Source organism: Zootoca vivipara, chromosome 2, assembly GCF_965207765.1.
Source record: "Zootoca vivipara chromosome 2, rZooViv2.hap1.1, whole genome shotgun sequence".
NCBI lineage: Eukaryota > Metazoa > Chordata > Lepidosauria > Squamata > Lacertidae > Zootoca > Zootoca vivipara.
Window position 1 is genome coordinate 33,622,611 of NC_142584.1, and position 13,810 is coordinate 33,636,420.

Consider the following 13,810-nt stretch of genomic DNA (forward strand, 5'->3'; position numbering starts at 1 on the left):
TACACTCTTCACAATACCTTTTTGTTTTAACTCGCCTGAACAATTTGGTATTGCTAGCAAGCTTTGCTTTCTCCTGACTCATCCTAACTGTAGATAATTAATGAACGAGTTAAAAAGCACAGTCCGAAAAACAATTCTGGTGTGTGTGTGTGGGGGGGAAGGCTCCACTTTCTACATTCCTCCATAGGCAGAACTGTCAATTTACTCATACTCTCTGCTTCCTGTTTCTTAACCAAAAGAGGACCTCTCCCATGGCTTCTAAGCTTACTGTGATGGACAGCAGAGCCAGACCAGAGTCTGGTGATGCAGTCTCCCTGAAATCCCACCAGAGCCACTCTCTGATTGGCTACAAAGTCAGCTAGCCACAGAGCGGGGAGGGGAGGGAAGAATAAAAGGACCAATTTCAGAGGAAGAGAGTTCAGGTTGAGAGACAGGGCTTGATTTAAGAGGAGAGATAGGGAGTAGAATAGGATTTGACTGAGGGAGAACTGGTTCTGAGTTAAGTGAAACATCCATAGCAAGCCTTGCAGCTTAGATTGGGAGAGTGGGTTAAGGGTCTGGGGAAGGTATACAGACTGAACCGGGAGAGGTAGAAACCTGTGGGAATTCAGGCTACCTGGGTCTCACTATAGCTAGGAGGGTAGAGTTCTTCTAGGTACAGAAGACACCCAAACCAGTAACAAGGGGGTGAGGTGATCAGGTGTAGGATTGCTTAGAGAGTGGTTAGCTGAGGAAAAGTGCCCCTCACTCATGAATCAATGTATTAATCTGTGTCCCCCAATGGGCTGGGCTTGCCCTGCCAGCACTTCGAATTAGACCCAGAAGCTGTTAACTTGTAGAAAGCTTTGGCTATTGACATAGTGTGCTCTCCCAGATCATTTCTCAGTAACAAGTTGGCTAGCACCCTCTGGAGTGACTGAGGTTCCCAAACCCTTTTCAAAGGCAGCTCCATGCAGAGATTGATGCAGTAACCCAGTCTAGTGCATAGCTGCCAAGTTATCCCTTATTTTAAGGGATTTTCCCTTATGCTGAATAGGCTTCCTCGCGAGAAAAGGGAAAACTTGGCAGCTATGGTCTAGTGGTGCTGGTGTGGTGTATTGTGTCAGCCACATCTTGTTCCTTCAGCATTCTGCCTGAGCATGTATTGAGTTTTCTGGCAATAGAATCATCACCATCAACATCATCATCATCATCATTCTTATTATTTTATTTATACCCTGCCCATATGACTGGGTTTCCCCGGCCACTCTGGGCATCTTACAGCATATCTAAAAACATAAAACATCAAGCATTAAAAACCAGATACAGGGCTGCCTTCGGATATCTTCTAAAAGTTGTGTAATTCTTTATCTCCTTGACACCTGAAGGGAGGGCGTTCCACTACCGAGAAGACAAAAGCCCATATCTGGTGTTCAGTGGCTGAATAGGAAACAGGCACTGCTGTAAGGCTGCTGTGCAATACCACCTTTCAGGTATGCTCTTCACAGTTCATAAAAGCTTAATGCCACAGGGCTATCCCTGCAATTGCCACTAGATGGCATCCAATTCACGACGAAGCCTCTTCCGAATCCTGGCTCCTAAGCAGCGCATCTTTCCCAGAAGGAAACAACACAACCTATTCGCAAGACTCAAAACGGAATGTTTTGGATGGCCGGGATGCTACAAGGCAGATGCCGAGCTGAGATGGAGCTGGTCCCTTTAACCACTGCATCTCCATTCGTGGCTGGGAGTCGCCTCTTGAATAGGAAACAAGCACAGGAAATGGCATCTACCTGGAAGTGCTGAAGCTTGGAGAAGGAAAGGAGCGAGCGTTTGCTGTAGGATTTTTTTTTTTTAATTTAAGGTGAACCCTGGGTGAAAACTGGCTGTGATGAAGGATCCTGTGAACAGAAGAGTCTTTGGGTCCAGGTGTGTCCTACCTGGTCAGCAACAGTGGATTTAATACTTGGAGAAGGGAGGGCTGCTGCGTTTGCTACAACAACCTGCATTCAAAATGTGACTAAAACATTGTACGAATCAACACCATCCAGTTCTCTTTTCTGGGTTCACACCTATTTCTTCTGAAGCAGACGGCAACAGAGAGGCAGAGCACCTGGGAGGGAACTGAAGATTGGATTTCCTTTAATATACCTGGATTTATTATTAGGTCAATTCTGTATTGCTTTTCTATATACATCCTTAAAAAATAATAATGCCTCCAGCTATGGGCTCTTTATAACAACAGTGATTGGACTTGTTACATGTCTGCTTTCCTTCCTTCCTTTTTTTTAAAGTTTGAACAATGATTACAGTGAATTCAGATGGGAAAATAATGGTCAGAAGATGTCTCGTCACCTTGAGGCCTTTTAGGTAAAGTTCTCCTATACATACCTTCCTGTTGGAATGCTGGGGGGTGGGTGGGGTGATTACCACTTAAAGATTGCATGCTGACAACCCCCCCCTTTCTAAGGGGAGAGGCCATTTGAGTTGCATGCCTGCAATAAGAAGCAAGTTTGCTTTTGAACTCACCTGAATGCAAATAGGAAGATGCCAGTCCTGTTTGCCAGAGTGTTTGCTAGCTCATTCATGATGCTGGGATTTGTTGGGGGTTATTTTCTCTGGGTGAATGATTCTTATTGATATTTGTAGATATTGCAGGGGATCAGTGCAATATAAAACTTTATTATGGTATCCTTAGGTATAGGTTGGTGTAAATTGATGACTGTAGGCTATGAGATTATTCTGGGTCTATAACATATATTTTCTCATGAGCCTCCCAGTGGAATGAATGAATTCCAGCTACACACTGCTGTGTCCATGTAAAGTTTGCTTTTTTAGGGGTTGTGTTTCAGTTGATCCTCATCGGGCCATTACCATCCCTTGTCTTTGTTTTGGGGCTCCTTTATCATCCATGCTCAGACTTCCTGCTATCTTCTTTTGAAATGATGCAGGGAGATTTGAAGCTTATTCACCGATTGTTTTATCAGTGGCACTTTTCTTTCCTTGGTTGTGTCATGTAAGGGTGCATAAATGAAAAACGCACATACCGAAAGAGCATGAAGAACGAAAAGAAAACCAGGAGCAAGTGAAACTGATTGAACTTGCTCTAGGTGGGCTTTAGAATGCTGGGTTTTATTATTCAGATGTGAGGAAGTCTGATGAGCTTCAAAGGGGGAGGGAAACTTAAATTTGCTGTTTGGTCCACCCCCTCCAGGGCTGGACCCCTGCACTTAGCAGCAGTGGTGCTGTCAGAGCAAGACTTTCTAAGAAAGACATATCATTATAAGAACAGCTATTTGACTTAGAACCATTTGCACCTGAGTTTGCTTTCCTCCCTTCTTCTCTCCCTGTTCCCCTTTCCTTGTTTGTTGTGTCTTTTATACTGTAAGCTTGCAGGCAGAGACTGTCTTGTTCTAATTGATGGTATGTGAACCACTCTGGGAGCCTCTTTGGCTGAAGAGGGGGGGGGGTATGAATGCTCTAAATACATGCAGTCAGTCAGTCAGTCAGTCAGTCAGTCAGTCCAGGGCCCCATTCAAAAGAGTGAGCAGGAAGGCTCCTAAATGCAGCAGGACTGGCTTATAATGCTTCATAGTGAATGAAGTAAGTGCACTTTGCCATCTAAAGAATGCTGCTCTCCCCTGCCTCCCCCCCCCTTTATTAAGTCCAGGGTCTAAAATCACTTAACTGCACTGCTGCCCAGCAGAAGTACATGAACCTTTTACAGCCTTTCTCAACCTTGGGTCCTCAGGTGTTGTTGAACTACAACTCCCATCACCTCTGACCATTGGTTATTGTACATTGTAGTACAGCAACATCTGGGCACCCAAATTTGAGGAAAGGATGCTCTAGAATGATCTCAAGAAGAGCAAGACTGTTATATAAAAGGGGCATGGATTATGGCATATAATGTTATGATATAGTAGGTGTAGTGAACCTTTGGTTCTCCAGGTGTTTCTGGACTACAACTCCCATCATCCTCTGCAAGCGTGATCAATGGCCAGGGATTGTAGTTGTGGCTCAACCACATCTGGAGGGCTAAAGGTTCCCCACACCTGTTCTAAATCCCCCCAAAAAACTTTGTGGGATGCTTTAATATTCTATGAAAGATAGGGAGAAGGCGGCACTTTTAACTTTGGTCCCACCGATAGATGCAGCTCTTGGCAGACTACCACCAAGGAAAGGTGGACCTTAGCAGAAAAACGAGAAGTTGTCCACCCTTGCCTTCAAGGCTGAGTATTTTTAGAAGGTAGCTGTTGCATAGCTCCATTTCACATCTGTAGTATGGGGTGGCGGGGGGTGCTGATGGCCACGGGACTAGGCTAGTACGGTTGTGGTGAAGCTTGAGGTGAGAGATGACTCTGCTGTTCACTCAGATGAAACTAATAAGAAAACTACTGCTTATCTTACCTGGCAAACAGCTGTCAAGTAAATAGCTCAGGTAGATGAAAATGGAAAGATTCCAAAGCTGTCTGTTGGTTTTGCAACACCTTAGTCTCCCTTGCTAACAATAAGCAGGTTTGTGGGTTTAAGAAATAGGAAGAGATAGTAAACGTATGTGCAGAGTGAAGGGATTGAAGTCATTGGCAACCCATCCAAAATAAAAACTCCTAACAGCCTGTCCTTATCAGAGTTTTTTGGGTTGTTTTTTTTAAAGACCCTCTGGGTTTAGTGGGACAGCAGGAAACCATTTTCAGGATTTCCATTTTAAAAATATATCTTAGCAATCCCATGCATTTGCTTTGAAGACATGTGGTATGGCAATTTTCCTGATCTAAAATTTTCCCTTAAAGCTACTCACCAGGGGGAAACATACTGTTATGAGAATTTCAGTCTAAGAATATTGTAAATTATTCTTCATTAAAAATACCTCTGCATTCAGTCTAGCACAACCATTTCTTTGTCAGGGCAGCCAGGATTCCATGCTATAATTTTGGCATCAGTCAGAGACCATTCAATATATATTTGCTTTAAAAAAAACCAACTTATGTCATCTTTCAAGACTAAGCCTACCCAGGGCAGTTCACAAAAGACAGTTAGTTTCATGTGCATAGCATGCAGAGCAGGGCCATTATGCTTCCAAATAATGTACAGAACAGTCCACTCGCACTGCTTCCCATCCTGTTCCCCAATGAGCTTTCTGTTCCTCTTGTGATCTCTTCTGCACTGCCTGTTCATCAGGATTGTTCCCAGCCCCTTTACCATGGGTGAGGAACCTGTGGTTGACCAGATGTCATTGGACTCCAACTCCCATCAGCCCCAACCAGCCTAGCTAATGGTCAGGGATGATGAGAATTCTAGTTTAGCAACAACCAAAAAGGCCACAGGTTAGCCACCTCGCCTTATGCCTTCTTTGGCCCCTCCTCCCTCCTCCTTGGATGATCCGATGTCTCCCGTCTGTCAAACATTGTTGTAACAATGGAATGTTTTTGGCACCTGAACAGCTGTCCCTCTCCGATGTGTTTCCGATTGTCTTGACTTGACTGTTCTCCTAAACCCTTCACACCTGCATGATGGTCAGTAATGCACCAGATTGTGGAGCGGGATCAAATCATGATGGAAGGGCTCTTCCTCCTAATTTCTCTGATCACAATGCTGGTAGTTGGTAGCTAGATGGAGGACTCTCAGCTGGCATTTCATGTGCTCAGGTATTTCAGCAAAATAATGCAAGTTTTATCCGTTCGCCTGAATTTTATGGTCTTCCTTTAATTGCCACATCTGGTGTTTTCATCTTGTAGTGTTCTCTCTCTATGTATTTATTGCTTTTGTTCTGGGCCAGCCCTACCATTAAGCCAAGTGAGGTGACCACCTTGGGCAGTAGATGCTGCAGGGCAGGGAGCAACAGCAATAGGTTGGGAGCTGTGTGTGCTGTGTGATCTACTTTGCACCCACTAAAATAGCCTGCTGCCCTTAGGAGGTGTGGTGGAGGACGCTGTCCAATTTTGTGGTGCTGAAATGAGATTCAGGCTGTTCAGCTTCTGCACATGCCATAGGAGGGGCAATCTCTTTCCCTTTGCCTCAGGCGGCAAATGTCTTGGACTGACTGTGCTTTTTTTATCATTGTATGCCAACCTGGCATACACGGGCAGCATAGAAAACTTCAATGTAATTAAGTTATAAGTACTGTGTATTTTATTGATTCACATGGGGTGTACCAATAGGTATGCCACTGTATCATAAAATAATTACATTGGCACTGCAGTAATGTCATTTAGGAATCTCACAGTGCATTCCTATACATGTCTACCCAGAAGTCCCACTGAGCTGGTGTAGGATTGCATCCTTAGGCAGCTTTTGTCCTGCCTCCCATCCAAAACCAACCATGGGTGCCATTACTTGCAAGTAAAGAAGTATTGTAGCAGTCTAATGGTACAAACTTGGCAGTTAGGTTAGAGCAAAATCTAGACCAGATGCTCCTGCAAGGCAAAGAAGAATGAAGGCCAAAGTTCAGGAGTCTGAGATTAGTAGCAAGAGGTCCAAGACTGAACAAGAGCTGCAACATTGTTCCAGAGATTCTCCCTTTTAAGCAGAGGCAGAGAATGCTCGGATACTCACATCCCTGTGGGAATTCCTGTCTTGCAGGTGGGCACTCTGCTTAGGGGGCTGAAACTTCTCTTTTCTATTGATGTGCAGCCTTTCCCGAGGGGGAAGTGCTAGACCTCCCCCCCTGTGAATCCTACCCCTCTGCCAGAGCAGGTCACATCCCTGAGCCTTTATCCTCCTCCATTTGCAGAGAAGGGGCAGCCTCTGGGGCATCTGCCTCATCAGCCCCCCCCCCAGCCCATTCTGAGTTCTCATCCTCAGGTGCCTCGACTCCTGTTATGAATAGGAGTACTTAGATGAAACCATGACTGCTGCATGCACGGCTTAAGTTGAGCCAGTACTTGTCTGGAACATAGGAAATAATAACATATACATAGTGATTTCCCCTCACTTCACAGAGAAGCTGCAGTTGACTCTTGCTCCTTTTGAATTGTGGGGAAGAACTTCAATTTCAGAAGGTCTTAATTGCAAACACTCATCTTCGTAGTGATTAGTGACTAGGTACACAGTCACAAAGGTTTAAGGCACTTATTCCCTTTACAGAAGGACAAGAATGAGAGGCTTATGTAAAGAGGAGTGTGGGCCAGGTGTAACTGTGATGAACCCATCAAATGTCCCTTTGTAATGTATTTACCTCAAAATCAAGAATGTGACAAGCAGGTATTTGAAAACGCATGTGTCACACAGATACATTCATTTATAATAGAATCATAGACTTGTGGAATTGGAAGGGACTCTGAGGATCATCTAGTCCCCTCCAGCTGTTTTGGGACTACAGTGCCCATCATCCCTGACCACCGGTCCTGTTAGCTAGGGATGATGGGAGTTGTGGTCCCAAAACAGCTGGAGGGCCAAGTCTGGCCACCACTGATCTAGTCCAACCCCAAACAAAGCAGGAATATGCAGCTGTCCTATATGGGGATCAAACCTACAACCTTGGTGTTATCAGCACCATGTTCTAACCACCCTTATCTATCTATCATTACAGTTATATTTGACAAGGAGCTCCCCATTTTATCCCCTCAAGAATCCATTGAGGTAGGTTAGACTGAGGGACAATGATTCGTTTCATGACTGAGTGGAGATTTGAACCCTGGTCTCCTAGGTCCTAGCCCAACAGTCTAACCACTACACCCCTTGTCAGAGTGCTGCCTTGTGGGGTGTATGCTAGGTGGCAAAGCCAGGTTTGTCACTGTGTGTAACATCCCTAAGGTAATTCAAACGTGTAACGTGAATGTGACGGACATGTATATCATGCAGGTGCGCTCATCTCAGTGGGCTGTGATTGGTTGCAGCTCTCCCTGTCAGAGAAACTCTCATGGTGAGCTCATGTGGGAGAGGTCCACCCAGGCCATCTCCTCCTGAATTGTGTGTATTACTGTTCTTAAAAAATGTGCCAGCCTTGATCTTATTAAGGTCCATGGCAAAGCTGACTGGCCTAATGCAAGATGAGCTCTAAAATGGGGTTGCGTGCAAAACTAGAAGCTGGATGGACGGATACGTCTCTCAGTAGCAATTCACTGGCTGTGCCAGTTGTGTCATGGGCTATACACAGCCATCAGGGAGAGCTGTCACCTCCTCTCATGTTGACTGACGGTTGGCTTAATAGAACAGCAGAACCCGACTTATTGTGCTGTGATGAAGGATGGCATGGGGAGGGAGTGGCTGGAGTAGACTACTTTTTCTGTCTAGCTTTAGGGTCTTTAAAAAAAGCTGAGAAGTTTCAAACTAATTTCAGGGCCAATTTTCTTTCTTTTCTTTCTTTCTTTCATGCTGAAGTGTATAGTTTTGTTAGCAGAAGAGATGAAGCTCAGTGGGAGAGCATCTGCTTCGCATGCAGAAGTTTCCAGGCTCAACCCACAGCATCTCCAGTTAGGGCTGGGAGAGAGCCCTGTCTGAAACCCTGGAGAACTACTGCCAGTCACTGTTGATAATACTGAGCTAGCTAGGCCAAGCCACCTTATTCTGTATATGGCAGCTTCCTATAATGATAAAGACAAATATATTTATGGTGTACGAAGGGCAGTGGAAATACATTCAGGCTTCGCACCCCATTCTCTAGATCTGGCATAGGCAAACTTAGCCCTCCAGACGTTTTGGGACTACAACTTCCATCATCCCTGACCACTGGTCCTGTTAGCTGGTGGTGATGGGAGTTGTAGTCCCAAAACATCTAGAGGGCCGAGTTTACCTATGCCTGTTGAGAATCCAACACACACAATAGCAGGCACCTCCGCTGTCCTGATTATTCCCATCTTTAAAAAACAAGCCCAAACAACATGTGGTCATAGAAGCTTGTGCATACAAGATTGTAATAGAGAAACTCCCCTTGGACTGCACTATGGACTGAAGCATGTGGTCCAGAGACATAACCAAACAAAAGAAGGTGAGATGTTGATGTAGAAAGACTAGCCTTCTGCTTGAAATCGGCATGCATGCAACCTATGTAAATATATTCTAGCTGTCACAAGGGTATGGTAAAACTGCTGTAACCTAGAGTTGTATTCAAAGAGTCTTCTATAAAGCTGCATTGCTGAAAAAGGCAGCAAGACACACCACCGACAGGCCTCTGTGGGAGTTGGAGTGAAAGGCTTCTGTGTATGATGAGAATACGCATCCATCTCTCCCCCACCCCCTTTGGCCTTGATTGCTGCCATGGGATGCTCATGGGACCCCTTCCTGCAAGAGTATTGCGCCGTGTTTGTTTTCTAAAATTTCTAGGCTATTTCCACCACTAGTACATAAAGTAGTATATAAACAAAAAAATAAAATAAGAACCTTGGCTTCTGTTAAGTGCACCACAGCCAAATTGATTGGTACAATGTGATCTTCCTTTATTTATAAATAAAACCACAGAGCCTAGGGCTTGCCGATCAGAAGGTCAGCAAAGTGCAAGTAGATAAATAGGTACCTCTCCGACGGGAAGGTAAACGGCATTTCCGTGTGCTGCTCTGGTTCGCCAGAAGCGGCTTAGCTATGCTGGCCACATGACCTGGAAGCTGTATGCCGGCTCCCTCGGCCAATAACGCGAGATGAGCGCCGCAACCCCAGAGTCGTCCGCAACTAGACCTAATGGTCAGGAGTCCCTTTACCTTTACCTTTACTGTTACTGAGGAAGATGGATGTGATCATATTTAACCTGAGGAGATGGGTATTTCCCATTGATAGCAGCTGCAAATGATCCTTGTGCAATGTGACATTTTGTTGAATTGCTCTATTCTTAATAAAATGAAAAAGCAGAGAGAAATTAGTCAGGTTGAAGGAGACTGTGAACATTCCTAATTTGACTGCAGATTAATGCTGGGTCTTAATTGTTATGCCACTGGACTCCAGCACCTGCTCACCTATTAGCAAAAAAAGACCCCCCTTTTAACTAAGTGATAATTGTGATATTATGTTATGATGCGGCAGCCACAGACTTGGAAACCTTTTCCCACATGAGAAGAGCCCTACAGGATCAAGCCTGTGCTCCTAAGTGGCCAGCCAAATGCCTGTGAGAGACCCACAAGCAGGACCTGCGCTCAACAACAGTTTCCCCACTTGTGAGTCCCAACAACTGGTATTCAGGGGCATAGGAGCCATGGATAGCCTTATTCTCCATGAATTTGCTGAATCCTCATATAAAGCCACCCATCACTGTATCTTGCTGCTATGTGCACTTAAAGGTATTCATTTATTGATTAAATTTCTGTGCACCCTTTATCCCAGAATCACATATATGAACACAAAAATGCATAACATAGCAAAACACAAAAACAATACCCCTCCCCCTGTATTGTGCTCTAACGCAGTGTGTTCCCCCTTTCCTTACTTCTTATTACATGTGCCGTTTTTTTCCTTTCTCAGTGGCAAATGAATGGTACTGATTAGCTTGGGCTACACTAACATTTATGTTAAATGTGGATGTGACACTAAGTGACAGTGGTGGCCTTAGGAATTTCTCACCCAAAGTGGTGGTGGGGGAAACCAAATTGGTGGCTTTTTGCTCTTGTTCCCTTTGCAAGCAGAAACATCCAAAGCCACACTCTGGTTTTTTTGGCTGTCAAGAATAAGAAGGCTCCCCTTTGTGGTGCATCTTGAAACGGGGGTTTCTTGGGACAATTATATGGCTTAGGAAAATGGGGTAGGGTGGAAATCAAATACTGTGCAAGTGGTTATTTTTGCTTGAGGAAAACCAGAGTGAACGTAATTATCTGATCACCATATTGCCCCATTGAAGTTCTTGTAACTTACTTATTCTGATCCTGTCGGGTACCGCAGGCGCTGCAGTTTCATCCTCTGAAATGCATTTGCAGTCTTGAAGTTTTTCATCTTCTAATGAGATTCTTCTAAACCAGGCAACTCATTTGACTGTTTCCCCTCCTTTCAGTTCTTTCTTTCTTTTTTCTTTCTTTCTCCCCCTGCTTCTCCAGTGGTCTAAATTAGTAATTAAATGCAGTGTTTAACCATCACTCCTTGCTCGATTATAATTATGAAGATTCAAAAGCCTAAACAAGTCTGGCATAATGATGAGTGTGTGTGTGTGTGTGTGTGTGTGTAAAAATAAAATCAATGGGAAGAATCTGGAGAAAAGGCTGAAGACAAAGCAGGGCCCACCCTGACAATTAAATACCCCCCATTAGACACACACCAGGTACCACATCATTATATTATGTTTTGGGGAGAAAAGATATTGTTGTTGAAGTGGATGAACAGCATACAACGGTCTGATTTGGTGGTCTGCCATTGTGAAATGTAGCATTCCAATAGTCTCTGACTCTTAAGCTACCTAGAACAGCACATGCTCAGGCTTCAGAGCCATCTTCGTTGGGGTTAAAAGAGAACAGGAGGGAGCACCATGGGCCCCTATGGTTGGCAGCTAGTATAAAGTCTCTAGATTAGTCAGATCTGGTATAAATGTCATATAGTTACACACCTAACTCCTGGAGGTCCAAGACAAAGGTTGGCTAAAGTTAGGCTGCACAATATTTTTCATTTTATTAGTAAGTAGGCAGTGGGTGAAATGATTAAATACACTTCAGAAATGACAGGGAGCTGTGCAAAAAGCGTTACTCTGACATTTGTGCAGGAGAACATCCCAGTGGATTTATGCCCTGTGGTGAGTGTTCTGACACATGCAGCTTTCATTCCTGTTAAGTACAATTAATTTGTTTAGCAGAGAGAAGTACCGTGTTCTCTTCCAGCTAACACAATGTTTACTCCTGCCCTGCAGCTTATTCAATCCAACAAGTATGAGGGGGGAAAAAGTGGTGAAGTTTTGATGGCTGGGTTTGTCATTTCTTACTTAAGGGAGCAACGAAGTCACTTTGTAAGTGCCTACGGTTGATTGAGGATCAGATTGTGTCAAAGCATCACGTGCCCCATGGCAAAGAACCCTTAACTCCACACACTTGTGCTAGTAGAAAAAACCTTCTTCCCAGCTGTGTGTTTCCAAGGGCAGATCCAAATCTCCTGGAAGCAATGCGAGATTTCAGAGGGATGGAAGTAATCCTTAAAGCTCCTTCAAAGTAGCGGGAATTTGTAGGGAATTTCACTGCGTATTGCTTAGCTTTATACCTGATGATGCCTCCTCTTTTGTCTCCCTTTATAGGATATTTGTGGTTGGGATTGGATTTTTCACTCTCTGCTTCTTAATGACATCACTGGGAGGTCAGTTTTCAGCCAAAAGACTGGCGGACTCTCCATTCACCATCAGGACCGAAGGTAACTCCATATCACTCATTTGACTATGTTTGTCAGATCAGCAACCTGAATAATAGCTTTTGCCTTTAAGTCACATAGCTGATGAAGTAGGAAAGGCTGTTGCCACTCGGCCAGATGTGGGGAATCTTAGTCCTGGGGGCCATTTGCATTGTGCCCCTCTTGACCTCTTTGTCTGGCCCCAAGGCTCCTCCCCAGGCCATACCAGTGGCATGCAGCCCCCGGAACGTTGCCTATAATAATATATAATAATATAATAAATATAATATAATAAATATAATATAATATAATATAATATAAATTTATTATTTGTACCCCGCCCATCTGGCTGAGTCTCCCCAGCCACTCTGGGCAGCTTCCAATCGAATATTAAAACAATACAGCATTAAATATTAAAAACTTCCCTATGAGAGAATGTGGCCTTGGAATGGAAAATGTTCCCTTCCCTTGCACCAAATGGTGAACGAAAAGAAAGGGAGCCCCTCCACCCTTACTGACAGGCATAAAGAAGTGGCGCTAGTTGCAGGGATAGGCTGGTTCAGGTTCAGAATGCTCATTGGTTACCAAATAGTATGGGAAACAGCCTTACTAGAAAAATTAACCAATAAACTGAAACTGACACGGGGACAAATAGAAGAAGACGGCTTCACCCCGGTATGGCTCCCTTTCACCACATACACAGCCCAACAAGACAATGACAAAAATCCACCAACAGCGTACAAATCAATATGGGTAACTTGATTCAAAAACCCCACCCCCACCACCCACACGTGAAACAAAAAACACCACAGCCAACCACAAATGAGCAATCATACCCTAGGCCAGGGGTGGCCAACTCCCAAGAGACTGCGATCTACTCACAGAGTTAAAAACTGGCAGTGATCTACCCCCTTTTGGGGGGTTCAGGTCAAAGTTGTTGAGCTTTTTTTAGGAAGGAGGTAAAATGTTGAGGTTTTTTTAGGGGAGCCACAGTTGTTCAGCTTCTTTGGGGGGGAGCCAGTGAGCCAGTGATCTTTGGGGGCCAGCCAGTTTTTAATCTGTGATATTTTAATGTATTTTAATCTTTGTTGGAAGCCGCCCAGAGTGGTGGGGGAAACCCAGCCAGATGGGCGGGGGTATGTATAAATAAATAAATAAATAAATAAATAAATAAATAAATAAATAAATATAATACCTTTTGGACATGACTGCCCTAGGCCAACCCCATCTCTCACCACCAAAGGAACACACACAAGCAAACAACAGAGAACCTGCACAAGCGACGCTGACAAAACGCCCACATATATTAAGTAAAATAGATGTTTTGTGGTGATGCAGCCCCAACGAAGGAACTTCAGGAAGGCAATGTGTTGTTTTATTGCGTTGGACTTCATGCAAACTGTATCAGTTGTGTACAACACACACACACACACGTTGTTCAATGCTTGAGAGTTTTGTTATTTACCTCAATATAAGTCCTTTGCAGTGTGTCCCTCTGGAGACCCTGTGCAACGTATTTTGATGATAGTAAAAATGTTGTGAAAGAGTTGCACAAGGATAAATGGTATCCTGCTTCAGAGGAGGCATGCTGGAGTTGAGAGAAGCAGGA

The 13,810-nt window shown here is 44.3% G+C and overlaps 1 protein-coding gene across 2 annotated transcripts in view; it reads left to right on the forward strand.

The window, feature by feature from the left end:
- The window catches only part of MGAT5B (alpha-1,6-mannosylglycoprotein 6-beta-N-acetylglucosaminyltransferase B), a 189,451-nt gene that overhangs the window by 15,583 nt on the left and 160,058 nt on the right, over positions 1-13,810 (forward strand). Inside the window, exons 1-2 of one of the 2 annotated variants that reach the window (XM_035107960.3) lie at positions 2,167-2,349; positions 12,113-12,225. In XM_035107960.3, the coding sequence (XP_034963851.3) occupies positions 2,282-2,349; positions 12,113-12,225 (181 nt within the window). In that variant the 5' untranslated portion in view covers positions 2,167-2,281. Of the gene's footprint in view, positions 1-2,166; positions 2,350-12,112; positions 12,226-13,810 lie in introns of those variants that run through there. The other variant, XM_088661601.1, reaches the window with a different exon arrangement.